The sequence below is a fragment of the Schistocerca nitens genome, chromosome 2 (genome assembly GCF_023898315.1).
Source record: "Schistocerca nitens isolate TAMUIC-IGC-003100 chromosome 2, iqSchNite1.1, whole genome shotgun sequence".
NCBI lineage: Eukaryota > Metazoa > Arthropoda > Insecta > Orthoptera > Acrididae > Schistocerca > Schistocerca nitens.
In genome coordinates, this window is record NC_064615.1 from 77,018,843 (window position 1) to 77,043,234 (window position 24,392).

Below are 24,392 nucleotides of genomic sequence, written 5' to 3' on the forward strand. Positions count from 1 at the left end.
ATGTGGAACACTCGGACACCAAGAAAAGGGGTCTGGCGTAGTACAAACGCATATACACATTGACGCATTTTGAGCGGTGGCCAACCGAACGTCATCCACAGAAGAAATCTGGGCACACTTCACACGTGATGTGGCAGCAACGACCATTGAGAACAGTCCACTTGCTGAACTACTAAGACGACCTCTACCTTTGTCCAGGTTATCACTGACACCACGACACCGCCAAGCACGGCTACCCTGGTATCGTGGAAGGGTCGACTGGAGAGCACTAATGATGGGTGTACTTGTGTATGGCATACACCGTGAGCGGCTTGCCTGGACTTCAAATGTGATCGCGTATTGTAACCGGTCTCTCACAACATGATGTTCCTGCTTGGTGAAGTAATGAAGTAATCAATGACTGCTGCAATGCACAGGCTGTTATTCCAGTACTGTTCACCTCTTCGACCAGAAGGTAATGTGCTGTCTCATCAGGACAGTGCACGTCCACATACGGCTGCCAGCGGCGCAACGTGCTTTCATGGTCTAAAGCAACGGCCCTGTCCAAAAAGATCACCAGCTCTCTAACCAATTGAACGCGCATGGGACATGTTATACGGGGAAATTTCTCTTTCTCCAGAGCCTGCAAGAAAAATTGCTGAATCTCAACACAACTTTCAAGGTCGCTGGGACAGTCTATCGCGGGATGCCGTTCTGTGCGAGTACCTTCAGGATCATCTGCCTTTGACAGTACACGCCTGCATTGCCGCCAGAAGGGAGACAGTGTGTGATGATTCCACTGTTTGGGCACCTTCTACTGTGACGTGTGGTTAATTTGATCCGAAATTATCACATACGCCTACAATGATAACCTGCCTGTCACAACGCTTGTCAATAACATGATCTCGCTCTTGAGTTTTTTTTCTCTCTTTTCTTTTGTCGGCAGTGTACACGTGGAAAGATGAGGCGCTTCGTCCTCTGACGCGCTTCGTCCTGATTAAGCGAAAATAAACATTTGAATTTTCGTTAACCAAATTTCATTATCACTGAAAAGTCAAAAGTGTTCTGAGAATTGAGTATGAAATACATTTTAATACTTCAGTTTTTGTGTGTTTTAATATTTCAGGAAAGTAACGACGTGCTGCTTAACGTAGCTAACAGGATATTTATTAAGAATGGTTTCAACATTAAGGAAGAATTCAACAATTCCGCTATTAGCTTCAAGGCTGGAGCAGAAGTAGTGGATTTTTCACAAGAGGAAGCAGCACGGAAAATAATAAATGACTGGGTAGAAAATAAGACGAACCAGAAGATAAAAAGTATAATCCCTCCAGGTAAGCAATTTTTCTTGTCCAGTTACTATTCGCACTAAGCATGACGCTGAATGATTTTCAGTTTTATTTTACTGTATTGATGGATACTTTCATCTTAACACCATAACTACTTTAGTATGGTCCCCAGTTGAATTGTTTTAACCCACATGAGGCACTACGATCCATGGCAGATAGTAGTTTTTTTACTACTATTATTTATCACTTGACGTTGCGTTTGCGAATGATGAGCGACAATATACATCAGTAAGCAGTTATGTACGTTAAACTTTCTTTCCCGTCATGATCATTTCACAATATGTATGTAGAAATTAGTGTGTTGCTTGACACTAAGAAGTTTCGCAAGTAAACGTATTCGTGACACTTCCCACTATTTCGGCGTGTGCTCCGTGAGTGGCGTGGCGCAATCGGGCAGTAGAAGTGAATTCTTTTCTAAAGATGATAGTTTTCGATGGATCTTCTCTATCGCTTGTCCTAATTCAATCGCTTAAGATTTCTTAACACAACAGAAATAATGTAACACCCAAGTGATTGTTATCGAGAGTTACTAATGCTGCCTCCATAGAAAAATATTTATATTTCTTTAGGATGCAACTTAAACTAATTGCCAAATTTACTCTGAAGATGTCTACCGATGACAATATACTCGGATTCCGATACATTTCAGACATCATTGCACTTATGTGATAGGCATTCGGTGATTGTCATCCATCCAGATATGTTGGAAATTCGTTTCATACATCATATTACGTTTCCAGATATTCTATTTAGGTCCTAAACTGTTAAAAAGTATTGAAAGTGTTGGAATCTGTGGCATTTTCTATGCTCGGAGTCGATAAAATAAGATTCCTCATTGAACGTAGCGTGCCGCGAATCAAACTTCTGGGTTTAATCGGTGTAATGTCTTTCACTTTATGGTCGCCGTCGATTCCAGGTTCACTTGGGCTGTGAGCAATGTAAATACTGATAAGTCAAAATATGTCTTCGTATCTCAGTATTTATTCTTCAAACGACTCAAGAAAGATGCTGACGACTGATATCCGACGTGCTTATGCACAATTGCCAACCTACATTTCGTTGGAACTCAGAAAAATTAAAGGAATTTCTGGTCTAAGTGATCTACCACAACATTAGTTCCCTCTCACGAGACGCCTGGCATTCCTGTAGACTCAGTTTAAAGGTATCCCTCGCCCCCACCAGTTTAAACGGTGTGATATCACATCAACTTAATAATCCAACTACGGTACTTAACGGCTACCGCTATTTTAATTTACGTTGGCAGAAAGTTTCTCCGTTGCATGTTTTTTGAATGTATGTTAATGGGGTAACAATCACAGTTGTGCCCACTATTCTTTGCGTATATCTGTCTGACATCGAAACAAAATAAAATTTTACTAAATTCTGAACGACTGTGTGTGTGTGTGTGTGTGTGTGTGTGTGTGTGTGTGTGTGTGTGTGGCCGCGGCCGCGCGTTAACTCCGAACCGATTCTCGTGAAATAATTGTCCGTAACTCACATAAGCGTGATTACTAGGAAAACACTTCAATCAGTTTAGATACAGAAAGAACAGTCTTGGTTGGACAAGACAGGTTTATTTAATCTACACACGTGACGCGTTTCGCCTGTTCTAGATATAATCACACAATCAAGGGAAATTACAAACTGATAAAAGTATAAATTGCTGTTAACGACAATAATAAACGAATAAATTGAAAATCACAGAAGGAAGTCAAAACTCGATTGGACTATGGGGCACAGGACACATGTATGTTTCAGGGGTTGGTGGTGGTGGGGGGGTACTAATTATATAAATTATATATAAAATACTGCACCACGACTGAGCTTACCCAATAAAAAACATTGCCAATCAAGGCAGGGGCTTCAAACGTAATTAAAAGTCCCATATAATAGGGAGATTACCGCCAGATACACAGTCGATGCTTCATTACACATATGATAACTCTTCATACTCTTATCCAAAGCATCAAACGAGATTAAAAGTCCCAAAGAACTGGGGCAAAACAACCGGATAGCGACTACGGTAGTTACGGAGTGATTTCAATCAGCGTACGTTGTTGAATCAGAACGTAAAGATCCACGAGAACCAACTGTAGTCACAACATATTTGTTCCGCCTTCATAAGCTGCAACACCACCACGGACAGCGGGCCGTTCGGCGAAGGACGAAATATTTCCACTGATACATATTTTGGTAGCGGTCCTGTGATATGTTCCATATACTGTTTGAACGGTGAAATAACTAATCTTGCAGCTGAAGGAAGGAAGGAAAAGATTGGCCAAGAAGCTGTTAATCCACCCATTAATAGCACGAAATTAGGGGCAGGAAACTCAAATACGTCCAATGAACTAAGAAATCCCGGGGTCTATAAACATAGACAGTAGTTGTTAAACGACGAAAGAGCAAGTTTTGGAGATGCGATTCCGCACCCTATCCCGACTTAGAAGTAATAGCCGCTATCGACAGGGGATCTCAAGTTGATTCCGTATTTCTAGATTTCCGGACAGCTTTTGACACCGTTCCTCACAAGCGACTTCTAATAAAGCTGCGGGCCTATGGGGTATCGTCTCAGTTGTGCGACTGGATTCGTGATTTCCTATCAGGAAGGTCACAGTTCGTAGTAAATCATCGAGTAAAACTGAAGTGCCGGCCGAAGTGGCCGTGCGGTTAAAGGCGCTGCAGTCTGGAACCGCAAGACCGCTACGGTCGCAGGTTAGAATCCTGCCTCGGGCATGGATGTTTGTGATGTCCTTAGGTTAGTTAGGTTTAACTAGTTCTAAGTTCTAGGGGACTAATGACCTCAGCAGTTGAGTCCCATAGTGCTCAGAGCCAGTAAAACTGAAGTGATATCAGGTGTTCCCCAGGGAAGCGTCCTGGGACCTCTGCTGTTCCTGATCTATATAAATGACCTGGGTGACAATCTGAGCAGTTATCTTAAGTTGTTCGCAGATGATGCTATAATTTACCGTCTAGTAAGGTCATCCGAAGACCAGTATCAATTGCAAAGCGATTTAGAAAAGATTGCCGTATGGTGTGGCAAGTGGCAGTTGACGCTAAATAACGAAAAGTGAGGTGATCCACATGAGTTCCAAAAGAAATCCGTTGGAATTCGATTACTCGATAAATAGTATAATTCTCAAGGCTGTCAATTCAACTAAGTACCTGGGTGTTAAAATCAAGAACAACTTCAGTTTGAAATATCACATAGATAATATTGTGGGGACGGCGAGCCAAAGGTTGCGTTTCAGTGGCATGACAGAAGACGCAACAAGTCCACGAAAGAGACAGCTTACACTACACTCGTTCGTCCTCTGTTAGAATATTGCTGCGCGGTGTGGGATCCTTACCAGGTGGGATTGACGGAGGACATCGAAAGGGTGCAAAAAAAGAGCAGCTCGTTTTGTATTATCACGTAATAGGGGGGAGAGTGTGGCAGATATGATACGGGAGTTGGGATGGAAGTCATTAAGCAAAGACGTTTTTCGTCGCGGCGAGATCTATTCACGAAATTTCAGTCACCAACTTTCTCTTCGGAATGCGAAAATATTTTGTTGAGCCCAACCTACATAGGTAGGAATGATCATCAAAATAAAATAAGAGAAATCAGAGCTCGAACAGAAAGGTTTAGGTGTTCGTTTTTCCCGCGCGCTGTTCGGGAGTGGAATGGTAGAGAGATAGTATGATTGTGGTTCGACGAACCCTGTGCCAAGCAGTTAAATGTGAATTGCAGAGTAATCACGTAGATGTAGAACCACAGGCTGCCAAGTTCGGGGTTTCACTGATATTCGGACCTCAAAGCTTTGCAATGTAGCACGTATTTGGATAGAATAAGTACGAAATGGAAGAAACGTACAGCCGTCGACTAATAACAATAAATGGCCAGGTGCAAGTCTTCAAATTTGGCACGACTTCGGCGACTAGCGTGTCACCAATGTACATACACTGAAGAGCCAAAGAAAGGGGTACACTTGCCTAACATCGACTGGGGCCCCAGCGAGCAAGCAGAAGTGCCGCAACACGACGTGCATGGACTCGACTAGTCGGAAGTAGCGCTGGAGGGAACTGACACCTTGAATCCTACAGGGCTGTCCATAAACACGTAAGAGTACGATGGGGTGGAGATCTCTTCTGAACAGCACGTTGCAAGCCATCCCAGATATGCTCAAAAATGTTCATGTCTGGGGGGGGGGGGGTTTTGGTGGCCAGCGGAAATGTTTTAACTCAAAAGAGAGTTCGTGGAGCCTCCCTGTAGCAGTTCTGTACGTATGGGGTGTCGCATTGTCCTAGTGGAATTGCCCAAGTCCGTCGGAATGCACAATGGACATGATGGATGCAGGTGATCAGACAGGATGCTTACGGACTTGTCACCTGTCAGACTCGCATCTAGCCGTATCAGGGGTCTCATATCACTCCAGCTGCACACGCCCCACACCATTACAGAGCCCCACCAGCTTGAACAGTCCCCCGCTGACATGCAGCGTCCATGGCTTCATGAGGTTGTCTCCATACCCGTACACTCCATCCCCTCGATACAATTTGAAAGGAGACTCGTCCGAACAAACATGTTTCCAGTCAGTCCAGTTTGATCTTTGGTGTGACGTCATAAGCGAGTGACTGCGTGTGAGATCGCTCTCTAAGTTTTCATATATTTTTAGGTTTCAGATACATATTTTAACGGTTTTTGTGATAATATTTACTATATAAGTGACGTATTAGTTGTTTCTTCATTCACCTCTGCCTTTCTTTTGTTGTGACCTGATATTTGTGAGTGTTTCGTATCGAGCAACTTAACCTCTTGCCTGTGTTTACATTCCGCGCTGACCAGTTGCAGCTGTAGCGGCGCATTGAAAGCTAAGTACAAATTAATTGTTTGTGTATAGTGGTTTATTTAGGAACTTTAGTAGTCTTCAACCGGTGTTCTTGATGTTTCCTGGTGAAATAATTTCAGAAGAACCTTTTGGGAACTGTTTTCAGCTTCGTTACTGTGCCATTAGACGTTTGATTCTCTTTCTGTATTAGTCTTTTGTTATATTCACATTTGTTGTTTATTAATACTGTTAATAACAGTCGTTACTTCCCTTGTAGAGTAAGTTTGTGATTATTGTAGTCAGGTTTTTAACATCGTCTTATTGCAGTAGCGGAACTTAGAAAAAGTAAAATTTTACCATGAGTGAGAAGTGTGGGCTTTGCCGTAGGTTCGTGAGTAGTGGGGAAGCCAGTGGGCATTCTGGTGAGATCTTCTCCTGGAACTGCAGGTTATGTAGCAAGAATAACTTGATAAAGGAGCAGGAGCGTAAGATCTGTGCCCTTAAGGTGCAGTTGAAAAACGCACAGGAGGAGCTAGATAGGATGAGGAAGGAGGAGGAGGTTGGGGAATGGGAGCTGGCTGTTGGCAAGAGATCTGCTAGGAGAAAAAGATTTTCAGATAGTTTTACTATTGGTGTTTACAATAGATATGACCAACTGTCAGTCTAGTGGAGAGGAATCTCTAGTAGCTGTAGATGTAGGAAGTATGCAGCAGACCTCAGTAGTTACTGTGCCTAAAACAGTTGCAAAGAAGAAGATTCTGCTGTTAGGTAGTTCTCATGGCAGAGGTGTAGGCCAGCAGTTGCAGGATGTGCTGGGGAGTGAGTACCAGATCACCAGCATTGTGAAGCCTAATGCTGGGTTGGCTCAGGTGACTGTTAACATAGGGGAGTTATGTAGGGATTTTACTAAAGAGGATCAGGTAGTGATTGTGGGTGGGGCTGGTAATATTATTGGTAGGGATGGGGAGTATAACATAGATGGTGACCTGGAAAAGATAGCCACTCAGACTGGCAACACGAATGTGCATTTCGTGGAACTGTTTCAGCGTCACGATCTGCCTCATCTTAATACAGCCGTCAGGCGTAATAACATGGGACTTGGGGGTGCGCTGATGACAGAAAGCATGGGTCACATTTCAGTGGTGTCGGTGGAGTCTATAAGCAGGACGGGTTTCGCTAGACATGGCCTGCACCTCAACAGGTATGGGAAGGGGAGGTTGGCAAAGCTTATAGGTGTCAGCATAGGTGGGATCACTCATGGGAAAATTCCTGCAGTAGTGGGTGTTAGAGCTGTATCTTTTTTAGATTGAAGTCAGCTGATAGGTATTCCTGCTTGAGGGAAGTCTCTCTAACAAGGGAATCACTTTTGACAAAGCTTAGGTATCCGAGTAATGAGGGTATTAGTATATTTCATCAAAATATACAAGGTATTAGAGATAAAGTTAGTGAACTGCTTATAGATGTTGACTCTGAAATTATTGGTATATCTGAACACTTCTTAAATAAGGAGATAATTCAGAGGCTTCCTTTACCAGGATACAGGTTGGCTGGCAGCTTTTCGAGGAGCTCTTTGCGGTGTGGGGGAGTAGCCATGTATGTGAAAAACGGCATCCCATTTGAGTCAATTGATGTTTCAAAGTACTGCACTGAAAAGGTGTTTGAATGTTGTGCAGGTGTGGTTAAATTTAGTGGAGTTAAACTTCTAACTGTTGTTATTTATAGATCCCCAGACTTCGATTTCACAACATTTTTGTTAAAGCTAGAGGAGGTTCTTGGTTCACTTTATAGGAAATACAAAAAGTTAGTTATATGTGGTGACTTACATATTAATTGTATAAGTGACTGTGCAAGGAAGAGGATGCTGGTAGACCTCTTTAATTCATATAATCTTATGCAAACCGTATTCTTTCCAACGAGAGTGCAAGGGAACAGTAGAACAACCATAGACAACATTTTTGTTCATTCCTCATTACTAGAAGGGCATTCTGTTAGCAAAAAGGTGAATGGCCTTTCAGACCATGATGCACAAATTTTAACTTTAAAAGATTTTTGTGCTGCAACACGTGTTAAATATAGTCATCAGCTGTTCAGGAAAGCTGATCCAGTTGCTGTAGAGACCTTTGTAAACCTTATAAAGGAACAAGAGTGGCAAGATGTTTATAGCGCTGATACAGTACACGATAAATATAATGCTTTTCTCAAGACTTTTCTCATGCTCTTTGAAAGTTGCTTTCCGTTACAACGTTTAAAACAGGGTACTAGCACAAACAGGCAGCCTGGGTGGCTGACTAGAGGGATAAGAACATCTTGTAGAACAAAGTGGCAATTATATCAAAACGTTAGAAACAGTCAAAATCTAAATGCAGTAGCCCATTACAAACAGTATTGTAAGGTGCTTAAAAATGTTATTAGGAAGGCAAAAAGTATGTGGTATGCAGATAGAATAGCTGAGTCTCAGGATAAAATTAAAACCATATGGTCAGTCGTAAAGGAAGTTGCTGGTCTGCTGAGACAGGTCGAGGATATAGAATCAGTGCGTAGTGGGAATGTCCGTGTTACTGATAAGTCGCATATATGTAGTGTATTTAATAAACACTTACTGAATATAGCAGGTGAACTAAATAGAAACCTAGTCCCAACAGGGAATCATATAGCGCTCTTAGAAAAAAGTGTTCCGAGACTTTTACCTGAAATGCTCCTCCATGTTACTGACAAGAGGGAGATTGAGTTAATAATTAAATCACTAAAGACCAAGAACTCTAGTGGATATGACGGGGTATCTAGCAGAATACTGAAGTATTGTTCAACGAATGTTAGCCCAGTTCTCAGCCACATCTGTAACTTTTCCTTTAGGAGTGGTCGGTTTCCTGACCGATTAAAGTACTCGGTAGTGAAGCCACTTTATAAAAAAGGAGACATTGAAAATGTTGACAATTTTAGACCTATTTCTGTGCCATCGGTGTTTGCTAAAGTTATCGAGAAGGTTGTATATACAAGTTTACTGTAGCATTTAAATTCACATAATTTGCTGTCAAATGTTCAGTTTGGTTTTAGAAATGGCTTAACAACTGTAAATGCTATATTCTCTTTTCTCTGTGAGGTTTTGAACGGATTAAATAAAAGGTTGCGAACGCTAGGTGTTTTATTTGATTTAACTGAGGCTTTTGACACTGTTGACCACAAAATATTACTGCAGAAGTTGGACCATTATGGAGTAAGGGGAGTAGCTTACAATTGGTTCGCCTCTAAGAACAGAAAGCAGAGGGTAATTCTCCGCAATATTGAGATTGGTAGTGGTGTTCAGTCCCAATGGGGCACTGTTAAGTGGGGCGTTCCCCAAGGGTCGGTGCTGGGGCCACTGCTGTTTCTTATTTATATAAATGATATGCCTTCTAGTATTACAGGTGATTCAAAAATATTTCTGTTTGCTGATGACACCAGCTTGATAGTGAAGGATCTTGTGTGTAATATTGAAACAGTAACAAATAATGTAGTTCATGAAATAAGTTCGTGGCTTGTGGAAAATAATTTGATGCTAAATCACAGTAAGACTCAGTTTTTACAGTTTCTAACTCACAATTCAACAAGAACCGATATTTTGATCAGACAGAATAGGCATATTACAAGAGAGACGGAACAGTTCAAGTTCCTAGGCGTTCGGATAGATAGTAAGCTGCTGTGGAAAGCCCATGTCCAGGATCTTGTTCAGAAGCTAAATGCTGCTTTATTTACCATTAGAACAGTATCTGAAATAAGTGACACTTCAACACGAAAAGTAGTCTACTTCGCATTTTTCATACGCTTGTGTCGTATGGTATTATTTTTTGGGGTAATTCTTCTGATTCAAAAAGGGTATTTTTGGCTCAAAAACGGGCTGTTCGAGCTGTATGTGGTGTAAGTTCGAGAACGTCTTGTCGACCCCTATTTAAAAATCTGGGAATTGTGATATTGCCCTCACAGTATATATTTTCTTTAATGTCGTTTGTTGTTAGCAATATTAGCCTATTCCCAAGAGTTAGCAGCTTTCACTCAGTTAATACTACGCAGAAATCAAATCTGCATGTAGAATGCACTTCCTTGACTCTTCTGCAGAAAGGAGTGCAGTATTCTGCTGCATCCATTTTCAATAAGCTACCACAAGAACTAAAAAATCTTAGCAGTAGCCCAAACTCTTTTAAGTCTAAACTGAAGAGTTTCCTCATGGCTCACTCCTTCTATTCTGTCGAGGAGCTCCTGGAAGAGCTAAAAAATTAAGCAAATTCCAGTGTTACATTGTTGATTTTCTTCATTTAAACTTAAGACTTGTCACCTGAATGGTTTTTTTATATTTCATTTTATCTGTTTCTAATATCGTGTTATAATTTCATGTATTGACTCGTTCCATGACCATGGAGACTTTTCCTTAATTTGGTCCCTCGGAACAATAAATAAATAAATAACAGTCCAAAAAATGGTTCAAATGGCTCTGAGCACTATGGGACTTAACATCTGTGGTCATCAATCCCCTAGAACTTAGAACTACTTAAACCTAACTAACGTAAGGACATCACACATCCATGCCCGAGGCAGGATTCGAACCTGCGACCGTAGCGGTCGCGCGGTTCCAGACTGAGCGCCTAGAACCGCTAGACCACCGCGGCCGGCCACAAACAGTCCAACGTCGGTGTTTACGGTCCCAGGCGAGCAGTAAAGCTTTGTGCCGTGGAGTCAACAACGGTGAGCCTTCGGCTCCAAAAGCCCATGTCGATGATGTTTCGTTGAAGGACTCGCACTTTGAGACTTGCGATGGCCCAGCATTGAAACCCGCAGTAATTTGCGAAAGCGTTGCACTTCTGTCCCGTTGAACGACTCTCTTCAGTCGCCGTTGGTCCCGTAGTCTTCGCGGCAATATAGAGAATGTGGCTGCAGCTCAATAAAAAAGTTTCAGTCAAAGACCACACTATATGTAGTACTGACAATGACGAGGGAGGAGGAGGTGTAGTAGTAGTAGTAGTAGTAGTAGTAGTAGTAGTAGTAGTAGTAGTAGTAGCAACACTGGTGGGAAACCACATAATACTCCACAGAATAACCTTAATTTCTATAAATAATAGACTACACTTTAGAACCAGCTACCCAAGGAATTTGACTGTGTAGGGTGCACACACATTTTCTTAGATTTTTAATATTTTCGATTCCATAGCAGAAATCCATGAAGTCACAACCTTGTTGGTCACTGAATTTTCATGGTTCAAAAGTCGGCTAAGATCTGGGAGCCACAGACAATCCTAGGGACAATGTTGTAAATTGTGAGCGTCGATGAAACTACTTGTGAACTTCTGGTCATCTCAATCTTCTGTCAGTCTCTCGAATAACCACAGTATGACCTTGGAGTACAAACGACAGTGATCGTTTGTTCCAAAGTAATCCACCACGTAAGTTTGAACTGTTGACTATTAATAGGCCCACTACCTTTCTTCCTTTCCTGCCTCTTGGCACAGGACTCGGCATGTTTTCTAACAGGTCAAGTGAGTCTCACTGGCTCAAGTTCGGTTTCAATGAAGAAATACACTGGAGGAGAGGATAGAACTTCTGTATCTCTGCTGCATGACTCTCGGGAGTTCCTTAGTCGTACCCATTAGCACCAGCTTCCAGTCATTTGACCTTAGGGGGCGTGGTTTCCAGCATCTTAAAAATGTCAAAATAGTCACCCCTGTTGGAGAACCTTTCGATCAATCGAATCTCCTTTAATGCGATGGGGATTTATACGAATCGATCGACGAATGCGGACAGTGACAAAGTACAGTATGCAATATAACGGCGCAGAAAATTATCAAGCTTTTAATTCCATAAGGGCGTAACAATCTATTAAGCAGAATCCACTATAACGATAGAATCAGTATCATACGGCGTATCTTGCACACAGCGCAGTATAGTGATAATAGATTCCTCAAGTGAACCGAAGAGTCTCGACGACAATCAAAATGGAGAAAAAGTGTGTCGTCTCTGATTATAAACATTGTTAAAGAATATTCATCTTGAGATACCTCTTATGTCCGTTTTTGCGTTACCGATAAATTAGATTTTGGATGTGATCCGCCTTGATACACTTTTTTTCTACTCAGACGTACATACGTTTCGTGAAGTTACAGCATCATTATGGACTTAATGGCGTTGTAACTTCATCGAAATATGTCTGGGTAAAATAAGAAGAAAAAATATTTGCTCAAGGTGGATCGGATTGCAAAAACTGTTACTAAACTAGTTTCTACAAATAAACAAGCAGGAAATGCAATAAATATATGCATTATTACAGTACTTTTGTATTGTTTGACCCAAGGAGGTAGAATATAGGGGAGATGGCGTCGTCATTGCCGATTATAGACATCAGTTGAAACCTGCCCGCCATCTTGGTGAATGTCAGAAATTTATTCCTCCGCTAAAACCATATGTTAAACCTACCCTGTTCAGGTTAATGTGTTGAACTGACAATCAGTTCTGAGTGTGTAGTTTCAAACGTTAATGGATGAATATTCATTTTCAGGCAGTTGAAAACTTGATTTTGATTTTTTGGGTTAATTCCATTCATTGTCGGTCACCTACGCCGCCGCAAAACAGTCGAAAGGTTTATTACTGTTTTAACTGAGATCGAAGAGCAGGAATGCAATAGGAAACTTTACCAAGACTCAGCAATATGGCTGAACGAGGCTAAACCTTCCCGGCGTAGGAGTGTGTCCCTATATTCTATGTTCTTTGGTTCGGCCACATCCGGCGCTCTGCTCAAAACACTTACACTTTCTTACATCTCCTGAATATGAATAAATGTTAACTGAATGTTTTATTATGAAGATACTCATGCTGACAACAGAAATTGTGTGTATGTGGAGGATTTCGTAGTTACGGCACTATTTACGTAAAGTTTAAACATGTTTATAACATTTGTGTATTCGTTTCATGTAGTTGCTAGCACCATACACTTTCATTTGGTGTGTCACAAGTGTAAAATACGTAATGGATTCAGTTATTAAAATGTTTATAAGTAATAATAATAGTACGGGACATTAACAACTTTTTAGCTGTTGTTACAAAAATGGTTAAATTGTCAATTTGTTCGTCCCTTTACTGTGATTCGAAATGTCTGTTTCAGTATTTCAGGTCACAAAGCCCCTCACTCCACCTCAGTTCATTTCGCGGCCACCCCGTCAGAATTCCCGCAGACGTCTTTCCACCAGGGAAAACCGCTGCACCTCGTTGCTTGCTTGCCATCGCTGCGTCTGCGCTCCATCTTAAGCTCGACTGCCTGCGGTCCAGCGGACAGTTGACCATCCCAAAACAAAAAAAAAACAAAAAAAGCCATACCGGCCTGGAGCCGTCCTGTCTGACACAAACCGCCCTGCGGCAGACCAGTCACCTTCTCCTAATCTCGTAGACTACATATAACCGCGACTCCACCAGCAGTTCCCCAGGCCAGCCAAAACTGGCTCGCCATATCACGACTTCGGCGCTGAACCGCGCAGTGTCTGCCCCAGTCCCCTCCCCCTCCCCAAGAAGTAGGCACCCAGATGCTCCACGTGGGGCGTCGACTGCGCTCCCGTCTTCATACACGCATGCTCTGACAACACTGTCCGTGCCGCTGCGCTCTGCGATAAGCAGGTGTGTCCTGCCTCTGGTATGCCAGAGAGCAAGAGCAGTGTTGGTGTGGACGTCTGGGTGGGTGGGAATTCAAACGTGTGGTGTAATGGTTATTTCACAGCACAAATTGACCCTTTAATGCGCAATGTAGCTGATCAGCTACAGACTTCGTTTCTTCTATGTATCCTATAGTGAGCAACATTTTGTAACAAATTAGTTACGTAGTTACGTGTATACACTCCACTGCAGCTGCTAGGCTGCTAGTAGTTCATCATACCGATCGTAAATGGCAGGATGAACTGAACCAATTAGACAATCAGCTGTGTGGGTGTACTGACGCGCGTGTGTTTTGGCGGAAAGCAGAGACCTTTTTTTTTTTTGTTTCGTGGGTTTGAAAATTACTTTCTTATTTTGAAAACGTAAGTAGATATGGTGTAGACAGTTAATTCGAGTGTCTTTACGATAGATTTGAAATTAGGTCTCTTTTTGTGCTTGAAAATTTTTTAAATTAAATTAACAAAGCATTATTATTGACAATTGCTACAACATTTTTCGTAATGTAGGCTCTATAAACTAAACGTAGTAATTTTTACAGCTTGAAATAAAAATTATGCACTTAGGGGTTAACTGACAATTTGTAGAAAACGATACAAAAAGCAGTCAGCTAAATGGTACTACCAGACAGCTTGTTTATAGACGACGCAAGACCATAGCTTTCCTGCATAGGTAATGTAATTAGAGATACATTTTTATTGCGTAGATTAGATCGTTACTAAATCTGACGTTCATTTTATTTCCATAAAATGTATTACTGTTGTTATACAGGGTGAGTCACTAACTATTGCCATCAAGAATGATTCCGAAATTATGATAGTAGCTGAAACGTATGTGACACAAATGTGGCTTGGGGACAACGGGGGCATTACACGACGATATGAAGATAAACTTTGTTTTTTTTTTAATGGGATCCTGTAGTATGGTACTTATTTTCTGATAGCTGCTACAGAGACGAATCCAATGGTGTGTAACAGTAAGCCGCGCGGGATTAGCCGAGCGGTCTATGGGCGCTACAGTAGTGGACTGTGCGGTTGGTCCCGGCGGAGGTTAGTCCTCCCTCGTGTGTGTGTGTGTGTGTGTGTGTGTGTGTGTGTGTGTGTGTGTGTGTGTGTGTGTGTGTGTTTTTTTTGTCCTTCGGATAATTTAGGTTAAGCAGTGTGTAAGCTTAGGGACTGATGACCTTAGCAGTTATGTCCCATAAGATTTCACACACATTTGAACATTTTTTGTAACAGTAAGGCCTTTGAAGATCAACAAGATGGCATGAACTTCCATTTACAGATGATGTTCGAAGTGATGACCATTGGTATCAATGCAGTGCTGCAATCTTATTATCATGGATTGAGTAGTATTCCTTATCACTTCGGCACTTACCGGAGCACATGCTCTGACAATTTTCTCTTGCATGTCGTGCAAATAGTAAATATTCGCCGAATACGGCGTATCCATCTAACGTGCCATTGACATGTAAACACCATTCGACGGTTTCGCAACACAACACTAATAGGATCGGTAAGACTAGTATCGGCGAATCAAGCGAATGTGAATGATGTATTCACTCGAAGAACAAGTCGAGATGCATTATCATTTAAGGAGAATGCCAGCAAAATTCAGTTCGAGCTACAGACTCACACTCTGAAAGGTATCCTCAACGTACTCACCCTACATGTCGCACATTTAAATATGTGTACGAGAACAACCGGATCTTTAACGCATCGGAAACATAACTGGCAAAGGAAAGTTACTAACGAGTTAACATAAATTAGTTCTGTTGCCACTGTGGTTCGAGAACCGTGTGTTAGTTCGCGTCAAATCTCAAGGGAATCTGGCGTGATGCAAAGTAGCGTTGTTCGGTTCTGCATCGCCATAAATATCATCCTTACCATATCAGTCTCCACCAAGAATTAACTGGTACCGATTTTAGGCGTTGCATTGAATTCTGCCGATGGGCTCAACTTCAGATTCAGAGGGATGAAACATTTATTAATTTGATTTTATTTACTGACCAGGCTACACTCACAAACTATGGAAAAGTTAATTTGCATAACATGCATTATTGGGCAACTGAAAATCCATGTTGGCTGCGGCAAGTTGCACACCAAAAAAGACTGTGGTCGGTGACTGTATGGTGTGGGATTTTGGATGACAGAATTACAGACCCCCAATTTCATCGATGGAAATCTTAATGGTAGGAAGTGCACCACATTCCCGCCAGAAAAAAATTGGGTCTGTTATTGGTAGTAATACTTCCAGGAACAAGGGACAGAAGTTGGTATCAACGCCATGGGTGTCTGGCACACTTTTAGCTGATAGCTAGAAATGAGTTGCAGACACAGTTGCCAAATTGTTGGATTGGACGCGGAGGAGATGTCGTGGCCGGCTCGTTAGCCAGACTTGACGCCTCTGGATTTTTTCATGTGGGCATTCGTGAAAGACTTTGTTTATAAAGACGTTCCAACTACACCTGAAGATATGTGAGAGAGAATTGACGGAGCATGTGCTTCGATCAGTGCCAAGGTGATAAGGAATACCACTCAACCCATGATGAGAAGATTGCAGCAATGCATTGATACCAATGGTTATCACTTCGAACATCTTGTGTAAATGGACGTTCATGCCGCCTTTTTTACCTTAGTTGACTTCAAAGATCTTACTGTTACATATGATTGCATTCGTCCTGATAGACGCTATCAGAAAATAAGTACCAAACTATAGCATCCCGTTTAAAAAAAACAAAGCTGACCTTAATATCTCTGAAGCGACAACACCTAGCAACAAAAAATCGACGTTACGTTATGGCCCCTATTATCCCATGCAACTTTTTGTCCCACAAAATTTTCGTCTCGTATCATGCTTTCGGAGTCGAAACATTCTTGCATCGTAGTCAAGTGCGAAAAAGAAACTGAAGAATGAAATGTATAGACCATAACCTTATCACTTGAATTACCATTGTCATTGCAGTAAATTATGGAGCAAATCACCTTCCCGGTCCTTATGAGCCTTTTATAAGGGATCTTAGCATTGCATGTTTGACTCCCCTCTGCCTCGTCGCCTGCCCCCCCCCCCTCCTCCGCCCCCCAGGTGGCTCACCACTCACTGGTGAGTCCGTGCTTGGCTACCATGGCGCCCCAGAATTAGTAGAACTTTACCCTTCCTTGTTGCATGTCTAACTTCCTGTTAAGTTTTTTTCCCTCCATTGGGGTACATGTCTAGTATCTTTTTGGGGATCTATCCTGAATTTTCAGTAGCCTGACATCAGAACAGCCCCTCCACTAATTTTTAGTCCTTCCTTTCTTTCTTTCTTTTCTCCTTTCTTTTCTCCTTTCTTTTCTCCTTTCTTTTCTCCTTTCTTTTCTCCTTTCTTTTCTCCTTTCTTTTTCTCCTTTCTTTCTTTCTTTTTCTCCTTTCTTCCTTTCTTTTCTCCTTTCTTTTCTCCTTTCTTTTCTCCTTTCTTTTCTCCTTTCTTTTCTCCTTTCTTTTCTCCTTTCTTTTCTCCTTTCTTTTCTCCTTTCTTTTCTCCTTTATTTTCTCCTTTCTTTTCTCCTTTCTTTTCTCCTTTCTTTTCTCCTTTCTTTTCTCCTTTCTTTTCTCCTTTCTTTTCTCCTTTCTTTTCTCCTTTCTTTTCTCCTTTCTTTTCTCCTTTCTTTTCTCCTTTCTTTTCTCCTTTCTTTTCTCCTTTCTTTTCTCCTTTCTTTTCTCCTTTCTTTTCTCCTTTCTTTTCTCCTTTCTTTTCTCCTTTCTTTTCTCCTTTCTTTTCTCCTTTCTTTTCTCCTTTCTTTTCTCCTTTCTTTTCTCCTTTCTTTTCTCCTTTCTTTTCTCCTTTCTTTTCTCCTTTCTTTTCTCCTTTTTTTCTCCTTTCTTTCTTTCTTTTCTCCTTTCTTTCTTTTCTTTTTTCATTCCTTCTTGAAGTGTACAGCCCACGTTCTCAAATGTATCACGTAATTCCCGGCCCCTGCTTGAGAAGTAGGTTTCGCATATACCAATCTCACCCTCTCCCCAGGTACAGGCCAGGCCCAGGGAGGGGGATTGCCTGAGCTGTAACCAAATTGCCAAATGGTCCTTCTCCTTCTGTCATGTGTTTCGGAGGTGTGGCCTGAGGTCTGAACCATCACAAATGGCAGGTGCGCCCCCCTCTGAGGTGGTGGGGGGGGCGGGGCGGATATCCCCTGTTGGAAGGAGCGCACCTTTGGAGACACTGGCAATCATGGGGATTTTCTTGTTGCAATGAGCCAGTCATCATCTTCACAGTGAATGTCTGCCAAACGTAAACAGAATGAGGCTAACAAATCAAAGACCCTCTCAGCTGCACCTTGGTTAATCCATTTATTATACAGAAAGGTGTTAACGCAGTTGCCGGCGCTGTAAAATCCTGTTATCGTTAACGCAATGGGAATTCGATTTTGGAGACTACTTCAGATTCTCAAGCAAACCAACTGCCTGCATCATCGCTCATCCATGGATATCCTGTTTGTCGAGGCCCATCTAACAATGAATTCTTCACATGGTGTTATGTACACTAGGTTGACAGATGGTCTGAAAGAGCCAGGAAACCAAACTTAACACTCTGATCAGGGCGTCATTGCAGTGCATCGGGTGATGAAACTCTAGATGCATCCTTATTGCCTACACACACCCCTTCTCTCATGTTTGACAGATCAGTGCTTCCATCCAAGATCAAAGCAGGCTATGAAGTTATTACGCTTAGACCATACATTCTGAACACGATGCACTGCTACCAATGTCTTCGTTACAAACACACTCAAATGTCCTGTCGACACCTGACCAGATGTGTAACTTGTGGTAGGGATGCTAATGAGGCCGATTGTCCGACTCCTTCCTGCTGTATCAACATCCTCCCAAGATTGTCTCGAGTATCCCAATGAGCGGGCCATCCAAGAGATTACGGTGAAGGAAGAACTGTCTTTCCCTGTGGCTTAAAAGTTGCTGACTAGTCGGAACCCATGTGTTTCACCATCTGGCACATTACCATTCTTGCTACATCTTGGTCCACAAAGTGCATGTCAGTGCAGACACGAGACCCCAAATTCAACACCACTGTTGCAAAATCGCCCAATGTCACGGTAGCATCCACGCCTCCTTCTCCTCCTCCTCCAGCTGTACAATAAGCCACTAAATTTTCGCCTCACAATGCAAAGCCACCTGCTACGCAACCAGCAATCTGGAAAGGACAGAACGAATACTCCGGCAAAGACTTCTTAAGACCCCCAACCAACAACCGTCTGAATCGTTATCCTTCGCCGACTAGGAGATCCTCTTCAACGGTATCTCTGTGCCAAACATTTTTCAGTCCTGGGCTCCGCAGACTGACCGAGGGACACAGGCTTTTAAATTGCGTCGTCTGCTCAGACTGTATTAGTGCCCTTCAAAGCCTCTATATGCAGTCAGTCCATCCCTTAGTGCAACGGGTCCAGGAAAGCTGCCACTCGCTCATGTTGATGGAGCCACTGTAATGTTTCTGTGGGTTCTTGGTCACGTCGGTGTGACAGGAAACGATGGCGCTGACGCTGCTGCCAAGGCTGCAGTCCTCGTACCTCAGCCCGCTAGTTCTCATATTCTCTCCGACGTCTGTCTTGCCGTCTGTCAGCAGATGGTATCAGTTTGGCATCACCACTGGTCTTCCCTTCAAGGGAACAAACTCAGGGGAATTAAACTACTCCCAGCGGCTTGGCCGGCCTCCTCTCGGCCATTTCGCCGCGAGGAGAAAATTTTAGCTCGGTTGCATATTGGGCACTGTCTTTTTAGCCATTGTCATGGTGATCCCCCCCCCCCCCCCCCCCGACACTGTGCTCGTTGTCCTCAACCATTGACGGTTTGAAATTTCCTGACAGAATACCCTTTTTAAGCCACCTACGTTGTATTTGCTGTTTGCCGTCTGAGTTATCGGCCGTTTTATCGAAAGATGTGCAGGCTCTCGACCGCGTCTTATTTTTTATCAGTCGTAGCAATATGACGATGGACATTTAAGTTCAGGCCCTCAGTTGTCTCTATGGCGTATTTTATGGCCCTGTCTCCAAGAGAAAGTCACTATTTTTAGCTGTCTTTCCGTCCGTCTCTTAGGCTTATCGCTTTTAACTGCTATTTCGTCTTCATATTCTACTATTTTGACATGGGCACGTATGACAGTTTTTTTGTGCCCCAAAACAAAACAATTGCATGTTTAAAATGGTACTCCGTCGAGTACTGGCATTCTGCTGCGTTATGGAACGATATATTGTATTAGTATGGTAATCTTGGTGAAGATGCCAGCTGAATTTTGTTTCAGGTGTTCTGAATGACTTAACCAGGATGGTACTGGTGAATGCCATTTACTTCAAGGGCGAGTGGCAAAAGACGTTTAATAAAGCTCTTACATCACCAACACCATTTCATGTGGCCCCAGGATCAACACAAAGTGTGAACATGATGTACATTAAAGAAAATTTCAAGTACTCTGACCTATCTGAACTGGAATCCCAGGTGCTGCTTCTCCCATACAAGGTACCGTATTAATCGTGAATCTGCAGTAATTCCACGGTAAGTAAATTTGACAAAAGAAGTAACTTTATAAAGCAGTGAGATTTTCACACAAGAAATATTTTTAAATATTCAAGCTTCACAATGCTAACACAAAGCAACAAATGTTTTGTTATTCTATCAGTGATGATCCTTTCACGTGTGACAAACAAATGACAAAATAGTTTTCGAGAACTAAATTTAGTGTCAGTGCTGCGTTATTGATTTATTTTATTTCTCGTTCAGCTACAGGCAAAGCGTGATACACTTACAAACATCAACATAAAAATTTAAATTAACATTAACAATGATTTACAATAAAATTTTCAGGGTTTCCAGCCACAAAAGTGCTTGGTCACTTATCACATGTATGTCCATCAGATTTCCTCCCTTAAGTCCGTGTACGTCGCACTCAACTATATGCTGCATGGTTTGACTCTCTCCGCACTCACAATTGGGGTCCTGGGAGAAACCCCACTTTTTCAACAAATATCCGCACCGACCAACACCTGTCCGCAGACGATTTAGAGTTACCCACACTCTACGTTGGAGTTGGAAGCCTGGAACTCGTTGAGATGGGTCCTCAATAAGGAAACTGTTATTCACTTTGCTTTCCTGCCATTGCTGTTTCCACAGGTTATCGATATCAATCTGTTGTTTGAGTTCTTTCCAGAAGGGATTTCTTGACATCAATCTGTCAGGGGGAGGAGGTAGGTCCCTGAACTTTTCTTTGTACCTCTGGATTGCTCTTTCACGTCTAATCGAGGGTGGTTCGATATTGGCAAGGACGGGCAGCCAAGGTTTCGGGGTGGGTCTTACTGTTCCTGTTATGAGCCTCATTGTCTCGTTAAGTTGCACATCAATATATCTGACATGCCTACTGCGGGCCCAGACGGGTGCGCAATATTCCGCTACACTATACAGAAGTGCCAGTGCTGATGTGCGTAGAGTTTCAGTGGAACATCCCCAGGTTGTTCCTGCCAGTTTCATTATGATGTTGTTTCTTGTTTTCATTTTTTGGGCGACTTCGTACAGGTGGCTCTTATATGTGAGAGTGCGATCTAGCTTAACACCCAGGTATTTTGGCGTTCTATCGTTTTTCAACAATTTACCTTTTATTTGCACTTTTAGCTCACGATTTGCATCTTTGTTACACAAGTGCATTATTGATGCCACGGATTTAGTCGGATTTACTTTGAGGTGCCAGTTGTCATAATATTGTTGTAGTCGTTTCAGATCCCTATTTAAAATTTCTTCCAGTTCTTCGAAAGTGTTGGCGTGAGCCGCGATAGCGATGTCATCTGCATACATAAAAGAACGAGATTCCAGGTTTGGGATGTCCGCTATGTATAAATTGAAAAGGCATGGAGCCAGCACAGACCCTTGGGGGAGGCCATTTTGTAGTGTCCTGTAGCTGCTTGTTTTCCCATTCAGAGATACCTTGAATCTCCTGTTTATCAACATATTTCTGACTAGATCTATGATCTTCTTGCATTTCACGACTTTTGACAGTTTATACAGTATCCCTTTTGTCCATACGGTGTCGTATGCTGAGGTGAGATCTAATAATACCATGCCCGTTTTCTTTTTGTTTTGGTAACCTCTTTCAATGAAAGTGGTTAGGGCGAGAACTTGGTCGCAACAATCTCTTCCTTTTCGAAAACCGCCTTGCTCTGGGGGAAGAGCAGCTTCTATTTTACTTTCTATTCTGCCTAGGATGACTCGTTCAAACAGCTTGTAAGTGGTGCACAATAAAGATATCGGTCTATAATCTTTAGCATTCTCTCCTGTTTTCCCTGGTTTCTGGGTGGCTATGACTTGTGCGTTTTTCCATTGCTTTGGTAACCGGCTGGTATCTATGATATTAGAGAAAAGAGAAGACAGCCATGCTCTTCCCTTTGGCCCGAAGTTCTTCAAGAATTCTGGAAGAAGGCCGTCACAGCCAGCTGCTTTACCAGGTGACATTTTCTTTAGTGCTATATTTATCTCTTCTTGTGTTACCCAGTTCGCTAAGCCTGCTTCCTCCTCGCTTGCATCTAGCTCTTCGTTCATCAGTTGGTGCAGTTCTTTTTTCTTCGAGGCGGAGGCATGGATTCTGGATGTTTGTAGTATAGAAGAGCATATCTTGTTAGGGGTCATTTTATTATTGATGTTCCGTCCCTTGAATTGTGCTCCGCCAAGTTTCCTCAGTAGACTCCAGCTCTTCTGTGAGGAGTGCGTAAAGTCCATTTGTTCCATCCGCTTTTGCCATCTCTGTTTGCGTTCCTCGTCCATAGCTCTTATGAGCTGTTTTCCTAGTTCTGGATTCTCTGTTTTGTTATATTCATCGAGTAGTTGTTCGCACTCCTTTGTCCAGCATGGGATGTATTCTTTCCGCGCTCCTCTTGGTATTGAGTTATGTGCCGCTTTAATAATTAACTTCGTAAATCTGTCGTAATTTTCTGGAATTGGGGGAATTCTGTTTACATTATTTTCAATGGTATCTTTAAACTTAACCCAGTTAGCCTTCCTGAGGTTCCAGCGGGCTATAGGGGGGCTCTTTATTACTGGTATTTGGATCCCAAGGTCTATAATAACTGGTCTGTGTTGGCTCCGAGGAATACGGCTCAGTACAGTTCTCTTAGACGGAAGTGCTATTCCAGTTTCTCCAGACGAGACAAAACAAAGATCGGGCGTTGATGTTGTGCCCCACGCTCCTGAACAGAAGGTGGGGGTATCTTTTGCATCGTATATTAATGTATAATTATTTATATCTGCCCAGTCTGCCAGCATGAGTCCTTCTTTGTCGCAAGACTGATAGCCCCATCTGGGGTGGTGGGAGTTAAAATCGCCAATTATGACTGCAGGGTGTTGTGGGTTAGGTAAAACAGGTTGTTCCCATTTTTCTGAAGGTGGCTTGTACACGTTATACACAGTCATATCGTTTAGTTTGATTCCCACGGCAAAATCGTGGTGCATAGTTTCCTCAATATTATCAACCAGTTCTTTCTTGATCAGTGTTGCAATACCGTGTTTATTATGGGCTTTATAGCCCACAATTTCATAGCCTGGTATTAGAAGTCTCGAGATATTTTCTTCTGATAGATGTGTTTCCTGCAAGGTCAGCACATCAATTTTTTCTTCTGTTAGTAGCTTTGTGAGGATGTCTCCTTTTGTCCTCGTGTATCCTTCTATGTTAACTTGGCATATACGTATTCGTCCACGCACTTGGCTCCGGGGGGGAAACTGAGGCATTTGTCTCGCTCTCTTGCGTTATTGATGAAGTTACATAAGAACTCATATTACAGATGTGAGAAATTTAACTTTATTCAAATCATAGACTTCTCGTCTACTTAAAATGTTTTTGACTTAACCGTCTCTATTTTGTTGATTGAATGTGTAACCTGAAATGTGAAAGTCACTCTGTGACTTTTGTGAAACTGTGAGCTTTATACAATATAGAGCAGTTTTGACCAAAGTAACATATGCGTTCACTGATTTTCTTTTCCACGCAACAGGGGGAGAGGGTCAGTATGTTGATAATACTGCCCAGAGAGCAGAACGGCCTTCCGAATCTTGAGAAGAAACTTACCAACATAACTCTTCAAGACATTTTAGCCAGAACGAGCAAACGAGAAGTGCGTGTGTTTTTGCCAAAATTCAAACTGGAATACAAAAAGGAGCTTACAACGACGTTACAAACAGTAAGTAAAAATAACAGTAATTTAATGTAGTAACAGTATTTCACATCAGTTACGTAATGTAATCAAGTAAATGTTGAAAAGTACCCCGCTACTCGCCTGTAACTTGCCAAGAGTTTTGTTACATAAGCCTGACGTACCGTAATTAATAGCAAATACTGACACACGTGAAAGTATACCAGAATGAAAACGAAAACTTTCGAGTAACTGTGGGTCCGCAAACAAACCTTAGTCAGATAATTACGAATATGTAGTTACTAACTACCAACTTGTTCAGATGTATGTGAAATGTAACTTCCCGATTAAGTCGCCATCTCTTCGCTTTAAATTCTTTGGCGAAAGAGATAAAACTTGCTTGTCATATAACCAAAACGCTGTGTGACTTAAGCACTTTGAGG

At 42.2% G+C, this 24,392-nt stretch overlaps 1 protein-coding gene across 1 annotated transcript in view; it reads left to right on the plus strand.

The window, feature by feature from the left end:
• LOC126235752 (serpin B6-like) overlaps nucleotides 1-24,392 on the plus strand; it is a 70,511-nt gene that overhangs the window by 36,548 nt on the left and 9,571 nt on the right. Inside the window, exons 4-6 of the mRNA XM_049944544.1 lie at nucleotides 1,106-1,313; nucleotides 20,085-20,299; nucleotides 23,812-23,997. Of these exons, the coding sequence (XP_049800501.1) occupies nucleotides 1,106-1,313; nucleotides 20,085-20,299; nucleotides 23,812-23,997 (609 nt within the window). The remainder of the gene's footprint in view (nucleotides 1-1,105; nucleotides 1,314-20,084; nucleotides 20,300-23,811; nucleotides 23,998-24,392) is intronic.